Here is a 22,004-nt window from a genome sequence, read left to right on the forward strand (position 1 = left end):
TTAACTCCTTTCAAACAAAAAAGAATTACTCAAATCGGCGCACGGGTGTCGGAGTAATCGGTGAACATACATTAAAAAAATAGCAACAACCGAATACAGAACCTCCTCCTATGAAATTGAAGTCGGTTAATAAGTACTGTCGTAAAACATATAGCACATAACACTATTAAGCACATGTATGTACTAATTTTACAGTTTAACTGATAACCCTCATCTATTTCTATGCGTCAACAACCGGGTGTCATTGCTTGGAGATGGAGGTTCGCCGAAAAATATCGTTTAGTGAAAGATACGCGGGTAAAACCGTTAAACGAATATATAGCGATCTCAAATTGAGAGATCAGTATTAAAATATGGCGTAAACTCACGTAGCTGAAGACTGAGAAGGTCACCGAGCCGTCAGGTTGCACGTCCATGTTGCGGTTCTCCCCGGCGAGGTTGCGGATCTGGCTGCAGGCCACGCCTCCCACCAGCCCCGGGTTGGTGCACAGCGATAGCCCGTCCAGGAACAACGACCCGATGCGCATCGACGCCACCGGGGTGTTCAGCTCGCCGAACACGCCATTAAGCGCTACATTCAGCAAGCCCAATAGCTCTGGATACTCCACTTCTACGACGTGTAGTACAGCCTGATTCACACATTGATTACATTTACAACTCATTAAAGTAAAATAATTCGCATAGGGTAGTGTGGGGTAAATCAAAAATCCGTTTAGGATCGAAGTGGCCATTTGTCGGGGGGCAATAGGGATGATGACACATTTTGATATTATAACAAAATCTAGTAAAATAGATAGCAAATGATCAATTTATCACAATAATGTGGATATTAAAATAATAGGTATATATAAATAATACAAAAATACAGGACCTGAAGTTTCAAAATTAAAGTTTTTTTTTTACTTCCAAAAAGGAAAAAAGTAAAGGTACCATTCGATTCCTTACATTTTATCCAAAAAAAAATTGTATCGCAATTATAATATACGAGGAGTGTCTTTTCAAAAGGGTTTATTTCTCTATAAAAACCCGTTTTGAAAAGACACTCCTCATACATAAACGCAATATTTCACCGACAAAAACTTAATTTTCTTTTGTCCATACTTCAAGATGGGCTCTCAGTGACCTTGACGTCACGTTCACTTATCGCGAGTGAGGTACGACTGGTTATTAAATCATATAAACCGGACAAGTGCGAGTCGGACTCGCTCACCGAGGGTTCCGTACTTTTTAGTATTTGTTGTTATAGCAGAAATATGAGAAAATTTCAACTGACAGACAGACAGACGGAGTCTTAGTAATAGGGTCCTGTTTTTACCCTTTGGGTACGGAATCCTAAAAAATAAGGTATACCCGGGTAAGATCGGATGGAGGGTAAGATCGTATGATGACGGTGACCCTAGCTAATTACGAGCGCGAACTTAATTTAGCAAATACAATGTCTGACGCCATTTCATGCCGCCCCTCTTGCCATATAGAAGTAACCGCTCAGTCGTGTTACGGACGTTTGAAAAAAAAAGTGCGGAAAAGATAAAATTGAGTGGAAAGGACCGATTTTTTTTCAACGTATGCAACTTATACTCCTTACTTTAGAGTCCAAATTAATCTTAGTCCAAGAGGGTTTTTCGGTTTGGTGTCTTGAAAAAAAAATTCAACAGTGTAGATTTCTTCCAAAACAATTTTATTAAGGGGCATTATGTGAATTTATAATAAGTTTTTTTTAATCATTTTGCAATAAACATTCGGAGGTAAAATTTTGGAAGAAATAATATTTTTTGTGACCTTCCAACTCGTCGAAAAATAGTCTCTTACCCGAGTATACCTTAGTTGATATAGTTTACATATACGGCATACACGTCAATGCAGCTTATAGTAACATGATTAATTTTATGTATCACTTGACAGCCACCGCTTATGGCAAACGCGAGAACGCGACGCGTCAGCGATTAATGATAGGTACTATAGGTAGGTAGGTAGTACAAGCTGCACTAGGTACAAACAGACGACCTCAGTTGTTGGCTTATTACCAATGAGTTTCTTGTAAGTAAAATAAGTATCATTCGATATCTGTCATTCAGGAGTATATATCTGCGACCCATACAAAATGTATGAAAAGAGTCGTGGCAATTAGACGCAACCGCATACATATTTGTAGAGAATAACCCTGAAAAGGTAACCGTGATGTCTTATTTTACTTATTTGTACTCGCGCTCGCCCCAACTAAGTAGTCAGCTGCAGAGAGGTGACGGGGGGGGGGGGGGGGGCTGCAAACAAATTTATATGCAGGGAGGGTCACCTCTCTTTGCAGCTCCTTGGCTCCTTGTACACAAGTTTTATCGATCGATCAATCAACCACATATCTATGTTACTGATAATACTGATAAGATGAATTAAACAAATATGAATAGGCAGTTAGCATACTTACCTAATTAGGGATTTATCCTGTTAAGTAATCGTATTATTTTATTAAATACTTTATCATCGCACGCGAGCCCAAAATTGGAACTCATCTAACTAAACTCAAAATCAAGTGAAAAAGTTCTCCAAGAAGATCAGTGACGTCCTGCGAATTGTGAACTCAACAAGTTTTTGTTTGTGCCGAAAGACGAACTCAAAATTGGAGTCGGCGGTCATCAAGTGTCGAAGGTTGGTTCCCCTCCTCTCCAAGTGAAGAGCGTTCTTACAAGAAAAGTCGAAATAATGTAAAATTGATGATATTCCCGACAACATTTAAGACTACGCTCATTATTAGAAACAAAGAGTACTTGTTCCAGTAAGAGCGTCTTCTTCTCTTTAGGAATATCGTTGTACATTTTAGAAAAAGGACTAATTAAATTAGTAATGATCTTTTTTCTGATGGTCGTTTACGAAAAACCGCGTGAAGCACTGAATTGTGAGCTCTTATTTGTAAATTTTGAGAAGTTTACTCTGCTAAAGTTGGATATTTTGTATTACTAATATCCTGTACTTTAGGAATATCGAATGATATTCTTCCTACATGCTTTTGAGAAAGAGAAAATCAATGTAAAACGAATGGAATTTTCTCTTCGAAAAAAGTGTAAATTCCTACGAAAATCTACTTAGTATCGAAGTCATTTTTATACAATCTACAACGTTTGCTTATACTGTTGGTATACATTTGTGTTTATCAAATTCTACTTTAATTTTTTGGCAATTTTTTGAAAACTACTCTATATCACCGATGAGGCGCACTCGCGATCTCAGTACCGCGGCAGAGCTTGAAGAGGTCGGACCTGTGTCGGTCGGCGCCGCACGTTTTCGACGGCGACAACGAGGTTTTTTATCGTTATGTGCGGCAGGCGCCGTGTAAAACGCTATACTGTGTGCGTGTAAACTGCGACTGAGAAACTTTGATCCGAGTACTGTATTAGTTAGTATTATAATATAGTATAGTAACATAACAAACTTCCGAACAACATTAAATATATTTGAATTGACCTGACATTTTATAGATAGTAAATAAAAATAAAAAAAAAACAGCCAAGTGCGAGTCGAACTCGCGCACAAAGGGTTCCGTACTATTACGCACAAAACGGTATTTTATACGGCTATTTTATTCTGTTTTTAGGGTTCCGTACCCGAAGGGTAAAAACGGGACCCTATTACTAGGACTCCGCTGTCTGTCTGTCCGTCTGTCACCAGGCTGTCTCATGAACCGTGATAGCTAGACAGTTGAAATTTTCACAGATGATGTATTTCTGTTGCCGATATAACAACAAATACTAAAAACAGAATAAAATGTGGTATTTCCTATAAAAAGGGACCTTATTGTCGATGGCGCTTACGCCATTATAAACGATGCTCCGATATAACTAAGACTGAACTTGTATAAGTTTTGAGTATGTATTACTCATCCTCCTTATGAACCCTGGCAGTACCTAGTGGAACTTAGGTTTGGTGCAACATAGGCGCACACTGTTTTGGTCATCCGACTGGTCTTGATGAGCACTTAGGAGAGCAGTACCCATGATAGAGCTGATGCTGAACCCTGGCAGTACCTAGTGGATCTAAGGTTTGGTGCAACATAGGCACACGCTGTTTTAGTCATCCGACTCGTCTTGATGAGCACTTAGGAGAGCAGTACCCATGATAGAGCTGATGCTGAACCCTGGCAGTACCTAGTGGAACTAAGGTTTGGTCGACATATCAGTCAAATTTGACAGATTGACAGTTTTTGTCATTTTCAGTGAAAATTATCTTTTTGGGATAGAATTTAGCACCAAGTAACATTGTTAAGTGTAGATTTATACTTTCTGTCAAAATTGACATTTTGTGACTTTTTTGACAGTTTTGGATCCCAGATCGAAACGGCTTGTCCAATTTTGATAGGACCTTCAACATTAGTCATGGGATGGAAAATGTAGTTTGACACATCTGTCAAAACTGTCAAAATTGACAGTTTGACAGTTCTTGTCATTTATAGTGAAAATTAACATGTGTTGTTAAAGTTTGGTACTAAGTGACATAGTTTAGTGTTGTTTGACATATCAGTCAAATTTGACAGATTGACAGTTTTTGTCATTTTCAGTGAAAATTATCTTTTTGGGATAGAATTTAGCAACAAGTGACATTGTTAAGTGTAGATTTATACACTCTGTCAATATTGACAGTTTGTGACATTTTGACATTTTTGGATCCGACATCGAAACGGTTTGTACGATTTTGATAGGACCTTCAACATTAGTCATGGGATGGAAAATGTAGTTTGACACATCTGTCAAAACTGTCAAAATTGTCAGTTTGACAGTTCTTGTCATTTATAGTGAAAATTAACATGTGTTGTTAAAGTTTGGTACTAAGTGATATAGTTTAGTGTTGTTTGACATATCAGTCAAATTTGACAGATTGACAGTTTTTGTCATTTTCAGTGAAAATTATCTTTTTGGGATAGAATTTAGCACCAAGTGACATTGTTAAGTGTAGATTTATACACTGTCAAAATTGACATTTTGTGACATTTTGCCATTTTTGGATCCGAAATCGAAACGGTTTGTCCGATTTTGCCTATCAAAACTGTCAAAATTGACAGTTTGACAGTTCTTGTCATTTATAGTGAAAATTAACATGTGTTGTTAAAGTTTGGTACTAAGTGACATAGTTTAGTGTTGTTTGACATATCAGTCAAATTTGACAGATTGACAGTTTTTGTCATTTTCAGTGAAAATTATCTTTTTGGGATAGAATTTAGCAACAAGTGACATTGTTAAGTGTAGATTTATACACTCTGTCAATATTGACAGTTTGTGACATTTTGACATTTTTGGATCCGACATCGAAACGGTTTGTACGATTTTGATAGGACCTTCAACATTAGTCATGGGATGGAAAATGTAGTTTGACACATCTGTCAAAACTGTCAAAATTGACAGTTTGACAGTTCTTGTCATTTATAGTGAAAATTAACATGTGTTGTTAAAGTTTGGTACTAAGTGACATAGTTTAGTGTTGTTTGACATATCAGTCAAATTTGACAGATTGACAGTTTTTGTCATTTTCAGTGAAAATTATCTTTTTGGGATAGAATTTAGCACCCAGTGACATTGTTAAGTGTAGATTTATACTATCTGTCAAAATTGACAGTTTGTGACATTATGACAGTTTTGTATCCCAAATCGAAACGGCTTGTCCGATTTTGATAGGACCTTCAACATTAGTCATGGGATGGAAAATGTCATTTGACACATCTGTCAAAACTGTCTAAATTGACAGTATGACAGTTTTTGTAATTTTTAGTGAAAATTAACATTTTGTTAAAGTTTGGTACTAAGTGACATAGTTTATAATCACGGTCTATATCCCGGTCAATATAAGTCTAGTGAAACTAACCGTGAATCATTCAAAACTCTAATGATCAATGGTTAATTAAAATTAACAATTACGGCCAACACTGGGCGTTAGGCACATCTTTAGCCGAATATTTGCCTGACAGTGACACGTACCAAAGAACAAAAACAAATGTGAAATGTACGTACCTATAGGTGTAGGTGTAGGTACCTACTTATACGAGATGTTTTTTCAGACCTTACGCCCTTAGCCAAATTTTGTGAGGTGAATCTACATAATTCATACTGAGCAACTTCTACTAAGGGACCGACCCCGAAATTGCAAAAATAAAAATATCTGGTTAGCTCCAATTACTTAAAACAAACACAATATTTTACCCAGGGACCAACTGGTCCCATAGTAAAAGCTGCTCAGTATGACTTATGTAAAATGTGGCTAAGGGTTGAATAAACACAATACATTACATATAAATATTCTTCGTAGCACACCAGTAACAAAAAAACAGTACCTACACACAAATTAAATTATGGTAAACAGTAAGTCTTATCGCTAAAGAGCGATCTTTTCTAGGCAAACTTTATATGTACACACAAACACCCTGTAAGTATACATTTGGATTAAACACCCCGAATACTATGGTACATTATGGAGCACGTATTGTGAAAAATTATACATCTCAGGCAAACGTTGGTCAGCGGTCAGCAAGCAATAGAAATAAAATAGTATTTTTTCTACTCGTCGAGTATAATCTGTGTATTACAACTTCACATGCAACACTACAACCTTACTCTTTTCGTCTTTGGCTACGGTTTAGTCAATTATAAAAATTTTGAAAATAGAACTTACATACATTTCGATAAAATATTTCTTGTTTAAGGAGACTCTAATCAATGCAAATTAGCCTACTTAAACACGCTGCTGCGTCGCATCTGCTTTGTGATTGGTTGGCCAACAAAAACATTTATATTTTATGTTGTAGTAGAAACAATTGCTTCATAAGTCAGACACGCGCATGTGACACCCTTCATATAGCAACATCCATACCCTACGAAAACCGCTTAGCGTTGCTTGTTAGTCTATTGTATACAATACTTTTTCTACGAGACAAAAAAATAATATTTTAACTACTTAGTAGAATCATATAGGTAAACAAATCAAAAGTATACAGCTAAGATACGCGAGCTGCCGCAGCCCGCGATACCTTCATACTCGTGCGCGCCCCGGCCGCCGCGCCGGGCCCGGCGCTCCCGGCGGGTTGGTCAACGACACCTCCTCGTAACTCATGAGGCCCTGGTACCTGCTTCTTGCTAAATTAAATTTTAAGACAGTTTTTTTCTCGATTTTGACTACCGTAGCCTATATGGAGACTAACAAGCAACGCTAAGCGGTTTTCGTAGGGTATGGATGTTGCTATATGAAGGGTGTCACATGCGCGTTTCTGACTTATGAAGCAAATATTTCTACTACAACATAAAATAAAATGTTTTTGTTGGCCAACCAATCACAAAGCAGATGCGACGCAGCAGCGTGTTTAAGTAGGCAAATTTGCATTGAATCGAGTCTCCTTAAACAAGAAATATTTTATCGAAATGTATGAAGTTCTATTTTCAAAAATTTTATAATTGACAAAAAAAAAATTAAAATTCATTTATTTCAAGCTATTTGGCACATATACAACATTACAATTAAAAATACAATTAACATTAAAATAATAATAATTAATTAACACATTAATGCCCCCGCGAACATGCCGGAAGCGCTGCTGTAGCGGGGCAGCCCCAACACCGACCTGAATGCGTTATTGTACTGGACGCGGAGCGCGCTGTACGCTCTCTGCGTGTAGCCCGCCCACATACTACACGTGTACAGCGACGTGCAGTACGCTTTGAAAAGCGTTATCTTCACGCCGCCACTACAACGAGCAAACCTGCGAGTCAACATGTTCGCCCTTACGCACAACGCCCTCCGTTCCCGCTCCATATCCACATCATCCTTGAGGTCCGCAGTAACAATGTGCCCTAAGTAATTAAAACTCTGTACTCTATCTAAGAGAGCTCCGTACGACTAAACCGTATCGATAAATTCTTATGCTTGAGTCGGAAGTGCCATCCAACGTTGAAATACACAGATTATACTCGACGAGTAGAAAAATAATAATTAAGTAGGCAGAGTTAAATTAAACTAAGGCTTACATTATATGGTACATTGGCGGTCGTGATGATATCGTCCTCGGTGTGCGGGAATGAGCCCTCGGTGTCAAACTCGAAGCGGTCTCTGAACCTATACGTGAGCGTCTCCTCATCAGAGTCCAGCAGCTCCCGGATTCGATATAGCCTAGAAACATATTATAAGCAGGTTCAGAAATGCATACCTCACCACACTCAACAACCAAATGAGTAGTTACGGAGTACGGTAACTTATATTATATACCTATAATTACTTGTGTATTACTCGAAAAATGTATAATATATTAATCGCAGCATAGTGCGCCAATACTTATCTTTATATCTACATATGAATCGCAGCACATTGCCCAGGGTGTGCCAGGGTTCAATTGGGGACGTTGTACTGAATTTTAAGTACCTAAAAACCGGTACCCACAGCTGTACACCGACACGGAAAAAATGGCATTAATTATGCCTATACATAGACAGTAAGCAATTGAAGTTATTTGAAATGAGTTTGTTTGGTCAGTTTTATCCGTTATAAACAGAACACACGTAGCGCATTTAACAAAACGTGTTGTATTTAAGTGGGCGTCCAGGCGACAATTAAATCGTCAATTTGATCAGAAATTAAATTGGCTTGCTATATTATTAAATTGGTCCACGCGTACAAGCAATACTATTAAGTCAGCAATACTATACTTAGCACCTTTGCATGAAAAATTCTAATATGCAGCGGCGGGAGTACCTTCCTTTTCTCTGCAGTTGACCGTGTGTGCACAATTGAATCATCAATTTTAGATTTAAGTATGGTGACATTCGAGCACTCTCCCGCAAACGCGGGCGTTAGCGTTAGCGTCGAAAATTGCCATTCTTGCGTCCGTACCTCCATTTGATCGGTCACAATCGTGGAATCGGCAAGCTAAAATAATTTTTGTGCCCACTCCACCTGACTAAACTGGCAATTCATTGAGATTGAGCGAAAAATTGTCCCGTCTGGATACTGCTTTATGAAGAACATGATCATTTTCCGTATGGCGTACTCTGTTATAAGAAAAATACTGCTAGCAGTAGAAGTCTGTTAAATTTTACTTTGAATTTTACTACTGCTGTATAAAAAATATGTATGTTTGTTACAAAGATGTCTAAATTCTGCTAAGCTGTCCCGATTCATTCCTTTGATATAATGACATAAAATGACCCTCAAACAAAATTATCTAATATATAAAGAAAATAGGCCATATATGTTAGATTTTAAGAGCCCGCGCCCACAGAGAGCGGTCTGATGTTCTGCGTTCCGCGTTCAGAATTCTGCGTTCTATGCAATGTGGGTAGCTCCTAACCTAACTATAACACACACAGGAAGCGTTCAGACCGCGGCGGTCAACAGAATGCAGTTTTATTCCCGCCGAGACAAAGAACGCCAGACCGCCAGCCTTTCTTTTATTAAAATCGACTTCCTTCAGTTAGTCCCTATTTTGCTTTCCATATTGGACTTAACGATTATACACTTCATTAAAACTATTTATTGACATGCGAGAATAAATATAAAATCATTCTTCATCTCCAAGTAATTCGTTAAAAATATTATGGAATTCAACTTGTTCTTCTCGCGTCGTATAGATAGAATCATATCAACTGAGTTAATGCACTTACCTGTACTAACAATGGCATTGTATTATTACAATACTATTATCTGCTTTTGTTCTCGTAGCCGCCAACTAGTTACTTACAAAATAAGTTAGAAGTGCATTGCATGTATATTTAATTTTTAACCTTATTCGTTATTGAATGGGGTTAAAATGGTCTAAAAACATGTTGTAACAAATGGTTTTCTACAGGATGCTTTCGTTTTGGGTCTCGACGGTTGTAAAATGCAAATAAAGTTATGTTAGCCATTATTTAGTTTGTGTATTTTGTAGCCTATTGTTATGAAATAGAGTCGTTAATCTATACTAACATTTCAAGGCAGTTATAATCTGCTTTTACTACGAGGTAGTTATTCTAATTTGTGGTTTACCACTCAATGGCATTGTATTCTTGAGACTCTTTGAGTAAACAGGTAAGTGCATTAGCTCAATTGATATGATTCCATCTATACCTATGTATTGGATGAACCAAGTGCTTTTTTTTGATGCCTCTAGGCTCCACAAAAGTAAAGCTTCGGCTTCGGAAGATGAACTATAGAAGTATATAGCGACAAGTTGCACATATGATAGGATTAAGACGATTCTCGCTGATTTGGCCTTGAGCGTCTCAGCGTCTCTGTACCCTCACCCCGCTCACTGCGATCGTACGTGAATTTCGTGTCGGTGCGGCGGAACGATGTTCAAAGAATAAGCTACAGCCCAGAGGCGCGCGGCATTTGGCGCTATACCTCGTATTTGTGTATCTTTTGCAGATATTCTGTTGTTTGAGTATGCGTTTAGTGGAGGTCGTAAATTATAATAAAAATATATTCCCTTATGCAGTATACTTTACAAGCCTCAATTAATTTGTGTTTTATCTGTTTCTTACAAATAAATATCTAAGTCAAATCGACAGATTAAGATTTATAGCTAAAGTAGCTAAAGCATGGTATTTACTAAATTGAGGCGTACAGTGCGTTTATTTTATACAGTTTTTTTTATCCGTAATAAATAAATATAAATAATGCCATTAATGGTTAACTTATAAAACTAAAGTACCTACTACCTAGATATACTACTACACTTGTGATTTTTGGAACTTCGAAGTTTTCTCAAACATTACGTGGGAATGGCATCATTATATTACAAGCGCGCCACAACCAAATCAGCGCTTTGCACTCATTTATTTTTTTAGTGGTTAACGGCTATGTATGATGAACCCCTGTGGACGTCAGCTTCCGCTCGGTTGATGGGTTGAGGAATGGCAGACACCGAAACACGCAAAAAAATTGTCATCGCCTCCCGCTTGGTACTGTGTCAGATGATACTTTAGATGCTATTGTGAATAAAAAAATCATCAGCCGGTTGTATCCTGGTGGACCGTCAGCTGGTCACATGAACATGTAAAAAAATCTTTTCAGTCATCGCATCCCATTTTATACTTTGTCAGATGGTAGTTTAGATGATCTTGTTAATAAAACAAATCGTCGGCCGGTTGTATCGCAGTGGAAAGACCGTCTTGTTAGTTTAAAAATAATTTTAATGGATTTAGCCGTTTAGTAAAAATAGCCAGTTAGCCGCAAAATGGCCCGTTTTATTAATTTATTACTGTAAAACTATAAATACCAGGAAAAAAGTTAAATGTTATAATTGTTGAACAATAAATGAAGATTCATATATATTTTTTTCATAATTTTTTGTTTACCCATTTAGAAGACATAATACACCAAGTTGACCCAATGAAATAATTACTGATTTTTAGTAAAAAACTATTTTTTATAAAAAATCTTTAGCGATAACATATGTTTCTTTTGTACTCAATTTTAGGAAGACTTAATAAGCTTTGAAATGATACTAAATAACCTGATATCTTGCTGCTGATGCTTTTATATAAAAATGCTGAGTATAAGTAATTCAATTTCCGATGAGAAACTTTTGAATTACTCAACTTTCCGTGAAACAATACGTTATGTTCATGATTTTTTTGTAGCGAACTTAGACACTGAAGTACTAAAATATAGTCATATAATTAATAGTCTGATACACTTATTATGTTTAAGTAAAATTGAAGAGGAAAAGGATGATACGGCCGTGCCTCTTTGGATTATCGCTCCTCTGTGACGAGCTTAATAGTAAGTTTACCCGTAAATAAAAATACGATAGGCCCTTTTGCTATTTCTTAATAGATTAAAATTAAAAAACTACAAAAACAAAATGTTTTAACAGGTACTGTACATACATACAACGTTATAGGTAATAGGTAGCGTGTGTTAAATCAATTATTGTTTCGAGATGGAATGGAACATTATTGAAAACGTAAAACTTGAATGACATTATAATATCAGTTAGAATTTTTATTTCTTTATTTCGAATTAAGTTTTCTCAAACATACGTATATAATAGTATAATATATACGGATATTATCATTACATTCATTGTAATAGACCGCAAAATACCGTATTGCGCTCGCTAATGCGCGTCGCAACCAAATCAGCGCTCTGCAGTTATTTATTCTTTGGCCACAATAACTCTGATATTATAGCACTTTGCTTGTGCATAAGCGAACATAGTGCAAGGAAGGCACGGAGCGACGAGCGACACAGCCTCCTCGTCTCAAAGCTGGCACACGACTGCCGGCCACGCCATTTTCAGTCTGCATACGCATGAAATGTGGAAAAACGTTCGATTTCTTAAGAAAATATTTTTTGATTAACAAAAGCTATGTTGCATTTGTAGAACCTGTTAAAACATTTTTGTTAGTTTAAAAATAATTTTAATCGATTAAGCCGTTTAGGAGTTATAAGCAAAGTTAGCCGCAAAACGGCCTGTCGTGTTATTTTTTTTTCGGTGAAACTACGAATTTCAGGAAAAAAGTCAAATGTTACGATTGTTGTGCATAGAGTGAAGATGCATATATATTTTTTTCATAATTTTTTGTTGACCCATTTAGAAAATATAAGCTCTAGAAAGTAACAGTTTTTGGCCAAAAACTGCCCGAAGCGCCTTAACAAAAATGGAACGCAAAATTTTGAACGCCACTGTGTGCGTTAGAACGCCTTCGTAAATCAAGCGGTCAGCGGTCAGAACTCGGAACTCCAGACCGTTTTCTGTGTGCGCGGGCTCTTAAAATCATTTGCACATATGTATGTGAAACCATTATAATATATGTAGTATATGTATACTACATATATTATAATGGTTTCTGAGACCTTGATTAATTCGACTGTTGGGAATGTCCTCATCCCACAGTGGCCTACCTAGCTAAAAAAATTATATTTTTAATACAGTTGCTCAAAAAGTGCTACTTTTCGTGGCTGTTTAGCGTGCGGAAAGTTGGTTTTCGCGAACTAGTGCATTTTACTTTTCCAACTTTTAAAATTTTTTACTTGTTCCAATTCATGACTACTTATTGATGAGTGTTAATATTAGTTTCCTTTAAACGTCGTAATCAACATAAAAACCTACTGTTAATGTAAGAATACGAAAAATATGCATATTTCATATTTTATTACTTACCTCTTCATCATTAAGGTCAATGAGGGCATTTCCGTCATACTTTTTCATTAGTTCACTTTGGCCGGTCATAACTATGATGATATTTACTTTTTAATAAACCTGATCACTGTAATAGATTAAGCATTTCTTTAACTATATGAAGGTACTCATATTAAAATGCTAGTAACGTTGGTTATTTAAATATGTTTTTTTACTTAAAACGTGTCAGTTGACGGATTTTCCCTACGGTTTGGGGCTATTCCGTCAACCAACGATTTTTCTTGTATCGTGACGTATTACAAACATATCCTTCAAGTGAACAAATACCGCTATACTCTTAATCGAAACTAAACCTTAGCGAACTCAATATAAGCTTTATTTTCGATTGTATTGCAAAGTATATTTTTTTGGGGCAATTCCGGCCTATTTTTACGATCAGGAGTAGTAAACCTTTTAAAACAGATTTCCAAACCCTAGGGAAAATCCGTCAACTGCATGTTTTTAATAACTACTGTTTTTGTGCTCACCAGTTGGTGCCACTGTTGAGTAAGGTCTGAAGTACAGTGTCCAAGTAATTATGGGCGCGACAATATTTTTAATTACTTACAAATCATTAAATAATTTCACGGTTTAGATTCAATTGTTTTAGTCACTCGCGCGACATGTTTCGGAGAGCCTAGGTCTCCTAATTATTTAATGTTATTATGTCTCACAACAGTTTAAATTCAATTACTTACAAATCATATTTAATACATACAATAACACTATATCTTAATAACTTTCTCCTTCGACCTGCTTAGTTTTACACCTCTTTTTCTTAACTCCCCTGACATGATTGTTGAACCGTAATTCATATTTACGATATAATCCGGTATATTATAAAAAGTCCACAAAATAATGATAATCGTATATGCACTAATCAACACATGCTAAGATGTATACAGTCATACCAGATGTGTATGTAGACATGCATGAAAATAGCTGTGTTAAGCAAACCCACAAATTTGAATTATTTTTATTATTTTACAAATCTACAATACCTAACTTGTTCGGATTAAAAGATTTTCATCAATTTTTTGGGCAAAACTCCTGACTCCCATTATATACAAATAATAGTTTTACGATTTCCTTAAGAAAAACTCGTAACTCCATATTTTCTAGGTTCAGATTACATTTTTTATTGAATAAATGTGAACAATCATTAGTAAAAAAAATACATACATCTCTTATAGGGATAAGCTCGCCTTTGTACCTAAATTTATATGAATTTCATGTTAACAATTTTTGTTTTGTACAATAAAGTGATTTACTACTACTACTACATAAATAAATCTGACGGCTTCATTTGAGTTAACATTTTGTAAAAAAACACTAAGCGTCTGCATAAAAAAAAATCGACAATGAAGTTTTTTGTGCCTCCTGTAAAATTTGGTCAGGTTGAGTTACGAGGTTTGCGACTTTAGCCGACGATATTAACATTAAATCGAGACTTAAACTCGGTATTTAGTTTCATAGTTATTATTTATGTTTAAGTCAAATCAAAAAGGTTGGCAATATATGAAATGGGGAAATTCCGGCACATGACGATTTTGCCCGTTTCGCAATTGACGGATTTGTCTGCTCGATCATTTTGTTAATACGAATATTTAACCACCCATAGTTTCTCACAAGCAGCTTATAATTGAAAATTGATAAAACTACCAGCAAGCATGCATATCGAACTATATAATAAACCTACTTACTAAGCCGTAACTTACATTTTCTCATCGCACCGTCACGAAACACAGCAGCATACTACACTCGCGTTCGAGCTCGGAGCGCAACTAAACTTTGAAAGCGGTTTTTTTCCATTCACTGGCTAGACAGCGCCAACTGTTTTTGACTGCGGGTATTAAATTTTCTCGCTGTTTTACCGATCGAGTCAGTAAGTGTGTACTGTTGTTTGTATAGCCGCAAACGCCGTTTGCGGAAATGCCCCGTTGACGGAAATGACCGCATTGACCTTATAAGTATTATAACACGTTTATTTTTTAATGTTGAAAAACCGTTCTTAATAAGTTGTCTGAATGGAAAGGAACGCCTGTCAAAGAAGAGGCGTATTTTCTTACTGCAAGTATGTTTTAAGTTTCCAAAGGCAACATTCGATATTGTTTTTATAAATATACGATACACAAATAATCATAAATAACGATATTTAGGTAATAATAGTACAATGTTTTAATATTTACAATTGTTTCTGTCTTATAGAACATGCATTTGAAAAAAAACTTTCATTGAAGTGGGTTCAATAATAATAACAAAATCTATTATAGTCGAATAAAAGCTAGAAAAACACTTCTTCATAATGTCAATGTCAATGATGTCACAGAATTAATAATATAAAAGTTTCGAATTCCATTCCTTACTTGTTGCTTTTCTTATTTTTTCGCAACTGTATTAAAAAACGTCGTTCGATACACGTGCGGAAATGTCATTCTTCACTCGTCCCAAGTCTTGCCACTCGCCTACGGCTCTTGGCAAGATATCTCGGTACTCGTGAAGTAATGACATACTTTCCGCACTAGCATCGAAATGTACTATTTTAAGATGTTTCGTGCACTTACTTGTATATATAAGGTCCTACTTCCTCTACAACAGGAATAGCTCCGTTTAGCACCTCGTCTGGGTTTGTAAGGTTGAATGCTCTTATAGCAAAATTCATGGCGAATGGAATGTCTGTAAATCTTTGTAGGTTTAGTGAGCCGTCAGCCAGGGCTACCTCCTGAAAGAACGATGGCCTATTAAGAAGCCTTTTTAGCTTTTTGGGTTTTCGGGACTCGGAACCTTAAATATTCATTTAGCCTTTACTTACTATGCAAATAAATTTACCAGTGTAAGAAATGCTTTAAAACAGTAGGTATACACCGATTGTTCTAACTAATCAGTGGGTATCAAATATTTGTATTTACTACTATCTAATAATCCCACTATACCTAGCATGAGAATTTAACCCAAGTATATGAATGATTTCATAGCATAAGTTACCCTAGTCAGTCGGTATTTTGGCTAAAAGCTAGAAATCGGTTTTGGCTCGTCATCTCGGCTATGGGTATACAGGTTGACCTTAGCCATTGGACAAACCCTGAAATCCCACGTAGGGTTACTTCTGCGCCTACACCTGCGACACAGCAACGCAAACAATGGCACATCTACTGGTGTGCCCCGCATGCCCACATCACTGCTCGGAACTGGATCTGAGAGACGCGACAGCCAGGGCTGTCAACACCGCTGCCTACTGGGCATCCATCGTATAGAAGTAGGGGTGGAGCCACGACACGAAAAGAAGATTACCTCAGGAGCTATTAACACATACAGGCTGCTCCAAAGCAAAAAATCGTAATTTGTTAATTTCTTCTTCTTTGTTAATGGCTAAGGACACCCTGTATATGGTATCTATGCATTCAGTATAATGTTCTGAATACTAATATATGAGATGACAAGTGCGAAAATGGTGGGGATAGTAACTGTGACGTCATAAAGTCGGCGGTACAAAGATTTTTTTTAATCATACCTACCTACCATGTAGGATATTACAATGAGTAGATTACAAATATATAACGTACTTTAGCATTTTCACTACTTGGTCTAACAAGTTATATGAAAACGTCCAAAAATTTCACAATGCAGTTGACTTTGAACTTTTGAACTGCTCTAGATTGAAAACAACTGACTGGATTATTCCAAAATATATACCAAGTGACTGTTAATATCCTCTACTTATACAGGGTTGGGCAGATTAGGTGTCCTAATTTAAAATAGCTATAAAATTAAAACAATACTTTAAATTTCAATATTAAACTTGTTTTTAAAGACTGTATCGTTAAGTATAAAGACAGATAAAACCTGGTCGAATTGTTGTTACGTGTATTATTTTGTATTACTATGTTCTAGGGGTTGGATCTGAAGGTATTTTTAAGCCATATCTCATATAAGGTTTTTTTAGGGACTATGATGCTTTAAATATCGTCTAGCGAATTTATCTCGGACAAGCCCATCGAGCTTCATTTGAGACTATTTCACTCCTTGGTACGATTTAAAGAAACAAATTAATTAATAATTATAAGTTGGCTTATAGTTGGTTAATGTTGCTTTAACATAGGTATTATCCAAGTGTCCTCTTCATGATCGCTCAATTTAGCAGCTGCGGAATAAATGTGGTGAATTTTTATTTTTACATAAATACAATTTTTCACGTACGTTTTGGATTCCCTTCAATTTCTGATGCAAGCGAAATGAAGGAGACAGCTAAAAGAATCAGCTAAAAACCAAAGACTAACGGACATTCATGGCATTGAATCATCACTAGAGCGGGTCGATAGAAAAGCTCCATGATAGTTATATTGGATGCCAAAGTCGGAGCAGTTGTCGTAAGGAACATACCATATTCTCTAAAAGGCCTCCATGCACAGATCCAAACATCTCAATATTTTCTCCTACATCTCAATATCCTTACCTACCTTTATAATTACCTATATTTCTAAGATTAATTCTTAGGTCTTAGGTAATCTTAAGAACAGGTACGCGCAAATAATGATGTTTGCGTTTTTACCCGTTTTTATAAACAAATGATGTTATTATTTGTTGTTATTACAAAAAATAAACCAATATCATAAATTTAGCTGCTTTCGCAATTTAAATAGTACCTGAAACCATGTGCTCAATATGATTACTTAGGTGTAAACAACTGTATGACAACAAATATAAAAAATCATACGCTAAACAATAATAGATGATAGAACCAATTTATTATTTAAGTAGTCGCCAAACTATCATTTCAAGCTCCCTATTCTTAATTTTGGTGGCTTGAATTTGCTACCGGTTTTTTTTAATAATATCATGCTTATATTTGGAGCCAATAAAAATGTTTAGGCTCTAAAATATTAATACACGGCCAAATTATATTATTATATGCCCAATGAAGTTCCTGTTTAATATTTTAGTTGCTAGAATAATAATAATGCCAAAAATAATTACCTAACTATTTGGATAAGAAAGATTTCTCGCCTGAAACACAGGGTACCCTAGTTCAGGCACATGTAAAACGTCATTATTTTGTAAGTCTTTGTTGTGTATGAATGTAAGCATGCCACGTGTTTTTGAATAAATTATGTTTATTTTTATTATTTACCTGTTACATTTTTATTTCAGGTTTTTACATAGGTAAAAATTTCTTATTCCAAATAACAAATAACTAGTGGGGTTACTTACTGTCCGCGCGCGAACTCCGTGCACGGCTGAGGAATGTTGGGCGTCATGACAGAGTGGTGTCATTTTGTACGTACGGGCGCGGCGCACCCCCCCACTTCCTCGACCTCCGAATGCACGGAATTGGCGCGCGGACAGTAGGTAGCAGGATTTTTGGTTCCTATCCAAAGAGTAAAGTAAGTATACAAAATATATATATATATAAAATGCTTCAAGAGGGTTCTCTTTACCTATACATATAGGTAAAGAGAGCCCTCTTGAAGCATTTTATGGAAACTCATTTGAAAGCACCATCTCTGACTTCATCCTGAAACTAAGTATGTATGTGTGCGGGCACATCTACATATGCATCCATCCATACGTGTACTTTCGTTCTACTTGTTCTACATAATATTAGGACTACTTGGTCGGTCTACAAGTAAATTATTGGTTTCTTGTTACAAAAATCTTATTGGTTACAAAAAATCAAACAAAAAATTACTTGTAAACCTTCCAGGCCTGTAGACCTAATATTATGTAGAAAAGGTTTAAAAAGAATAAAATAAAAATAAGAAACCTAACAATAAAATAAGTACGTTTATTGCTTTCAATTTGGTATACAAGAGTAAAGCCGGTGTAAGTACATACTTGCAGTATCTGATTTTCTTTGAAACAAAGTTGCTTCAGCCTCGTCTTCTGTGACTTGTATCTCAGTCTGACCTAGAACTCTTTCGCGTTCGCATAACTGACTTGTCTGGTTCTCAACTCCTTCTTTGACATCAAGAGCTTGAATCAAAGATAGATATAACTGCGTACTAGATGGATACAGTCTAAGGAAAAAACGTGCCTCAAAAATCACGAAAGTTTGATTCTCGATCAGATGGCGCCACTACCTTTGGCCTACTCTCGTATAGAGGGCGTTGACGGTTTCGTTTGTTATTTAACAATTTTAACGCATATCAGTGAAAGATCATGGGTCAAAATCATAAAAAAAATTAATGCAAATAAAAAAAATCATTTATCCATGTTTAAATACATTTTATCGTATTTTTATAAATCTTCATTTTTAGTTTTAAAGTGTGTTGATAGATGGCAGTGAATTTACTGTGGTTACAAAATTTACTATGACAGTACCGCTCTATAATATTATATCCTCTTTGCTTGAATTTAAGATGGACATTAGGAGAATTTCGGTTTCGTCCAGATATTCTTTAAAATTGACACGAGTAATAAACGAATGATGTGATTTGGGTCTTTCTTGTAGCTAATGAATTTCAGGCATAGGTGTCTTGTCTACGCACGTACCTCCAAATATGCGCTCTAATTCGTCAGATGCCTTTGGCGGGATCTAATCGCACGAATCTATATTTTACCAATATATTTTCAAAATTTGAAAGGTGTTTTTCATAGACAGGCTTGCTTCATTTTTAATCAGCTACCACTTTAGAATTAATAGAGAATAAATATGCTCATACATATATCTGTTTACGACATTTATTTTTGTCTGACAGGAAACAACCGTTGTTAAGGTAACAACATTGTCAACATTATAAATAAAGAAAGGTCTTGACAAAGAGGTGTATATGCAATCTTCTTAATGTTGTATCCATGCCTTAAAATTATATCCCTTTGTAGTGACATCTAGTGATGTAGTTTGCATAATCGGAAGTCAACTTTACGCAAAAGTAGGTTGTCTAGAATTGCTACCATCTTTACCACGAATGTAGATCTTTACTAACAAACTATATTTCTAGTGTCCCCCCCCCCCTGTTCCTATCTATGACATAATTATGACAGTTAATTTTTATATGGATAGTAGATAGATAGTAGCTGTACACGTAGAATGTTTGTAGCCGTTTTTGGAAGTGTAGCACATTTTTATTGCAGAAATGAAAGATTTAAATAATAAAAAACACAGTAAAAACAACTTTTGTTAAATTATACGCTTGTCATAGTTGAAATTGCAATTTACTCACGTTTGAGATTATTCCGTTTATAATACCATCCACAAGTCCATAACCTACTATAGTAGAGCCAAGGAGGAGCGCTGCCCCAAGTACGGCAGTGGATATCCCACAAGCTAAGCCACACATTTTTCCTGGATGCTAAATTTAAAAATAACTAAATAATTTTCGGGCACCTCAGGATCTACTGCCATCAGTCCGCATTCGTGGGGCCAACACGATTAACTGTCATTATATTTGACTGGCATTTTAGATTGATAATGATAAAGAGAGTAATTAGGGTTCAGTTGTAAGATTAATTACTAGTACTCCCCCTGACATATGTATAGGTAGATTTTACCGGCAAATCAAGGAGCAGGTTAGATCACTCTATGTTTGCACTGACAATTTAGTGCCCGACCGAAGTTTCGATTTCGGTTTTGGCATAAAAATCATGTTTCGGTCGACGGTTCGGTTACGGTCAAAACTATAGAGTAAAACCGAACCTTCGGTTTCGGTTTGACAATGCATAGATACATGTCCCATAAATAGGAGCGCCATACTTGACGTAGCACCTGAAATGAAAACTTAGCGTGATCTGACTCTAGGTCGGGTGCATGTATTTTTTATTTACAGTCAAGGGCATAAATATATAGGTATATAACTACATTATTCCCAGTTTCAAAAATATGTGTAGGTACGCTCTTACACCTTAGACAATAAAGTCGTGTTTACATATTTTTGAGCCATTTGTCTGGATCGATATTTTTGCCTTCGACTATACTATAATGATAATAAAATTGTAACTTCTGAAATATAATATACTAGCTGTTGCCCGCGACTTCGTACGCGTGGATTTGTATGTTGGTGGTTATATATTCTACATGAGCATAATAGGTATAGAACATTATGCAGCAAAAGATATCAGTAGGGACGGTTAATCATTTGTTAATAATTATACAACGCATGAAATTTGTCTTTCACAAACTACAAAGTTTCAAGACCCTAACTGAAAAAAATTGTTCCCGATATAATCCCTCTCGTCCCTCTTAGAAAATTTACAAGTCCACTATAAAAAAAAATTTGCTCCCGAAACTATTAATACAAACTTTTCAAAAACGGTGTAAGTAATCAGTTTTTGTCAATTTTAATTATAATGCCCTTTTTACCAAGTTTCAAGTTCCTAGCTTAAAAGAAAATTTGTACCACATATAAACTTACATCCCCTTTTTAACACCTTTAGGGGTTGAATTTTTAAGAACGTTGAAATAACTTTTTTGGAATCTTATAGAATGCCCTTTTAAGAAGTTTCAAAGCATTTGTAATAGATTCATTTTCAAGCCCTTTTTAACCCTTTCAGGGGATGAATATTGAAAACCGCTTAAATTACTTTTCTTGTATTCTATAATATGCCTTTATACAAAGATTCAAGTCCCGCACTCAAAAAAATATTTTATCTCTATACATACTTTCAACCCCATTTTTACCACCTTGGGGGATGAATTTTCAATAATGCTGAAATAAGTTTTTTTCTCTTTTAATTATATATCTTTCTATGAAGTTTCAAGTACCTAGCTTCAAATAAAATTAGGACCACGACAAACTTTCAACCCCTTTAGGGGATGAATTTTTAAAAACGCTGAAATCACTTCTTGTGTTCTAATAACATGCCTTTATGCAAAGATTCAAGTCGCGCAATTAAAAAAATGTTTGACCTCCATACAAACTTTCTACCCCTTTTTCACCAC

At 35.8% G+C, this 22,004-nt stretch overlaps 1 protein-coding gene across 1 annotated transcript in view; it reads right to left on the minus strand.

Moving 5' to 3' along the window:
* LOC134754486 (sensory neuron membrane protein 2) overlaps nucleotides 1-20,406 on the minus strand; it is a 67,137-nt gene extending 46,731 nt beyond the window's left edge. The window contains exons 1-4 of the mRNA XM_063690820.1: nucleotides 20,290-20,406; nucleotides 15,694-15,851; nucleotides 7,995-8,136; nucleotides 369-629 (exon numbers count right to left, since the gene is read on the minus strand). Of these exons, the coding sequence (XP_063546890.1) occupies nucleotides 369-629; nucleotides 7,995-8,136; nucleotides 15,694-15,851; nucleotides 20,290-20,406 (678 nt within the window). The remainder of the gene's footprint in view (nucleotides 1-368; nucleotides 630-7,994; nucleotides 8,137-15,693; nucleotides 15,852-20,289) is intronic.
* Between the last annotated feature and the right edge of the window lie 1,598 nt (nucleotides 20,407-22,004).

The sequence above is a fragment of the Cydia strobilella genome, chromosome Z, assembly GCF_947568885.1.
Source record: "Cydia strobilella chromosome Z, ilCydStro3.1, whole genome shotgun sequence".
In the NCBI taxonomy this organism is placed as follows: domain Eukaryota; kingdom Metazoa; phylum Arthropoda; class Insecta; order Lepidoptera; family Tortricidae; genus Cydia; species Cydia strobilella.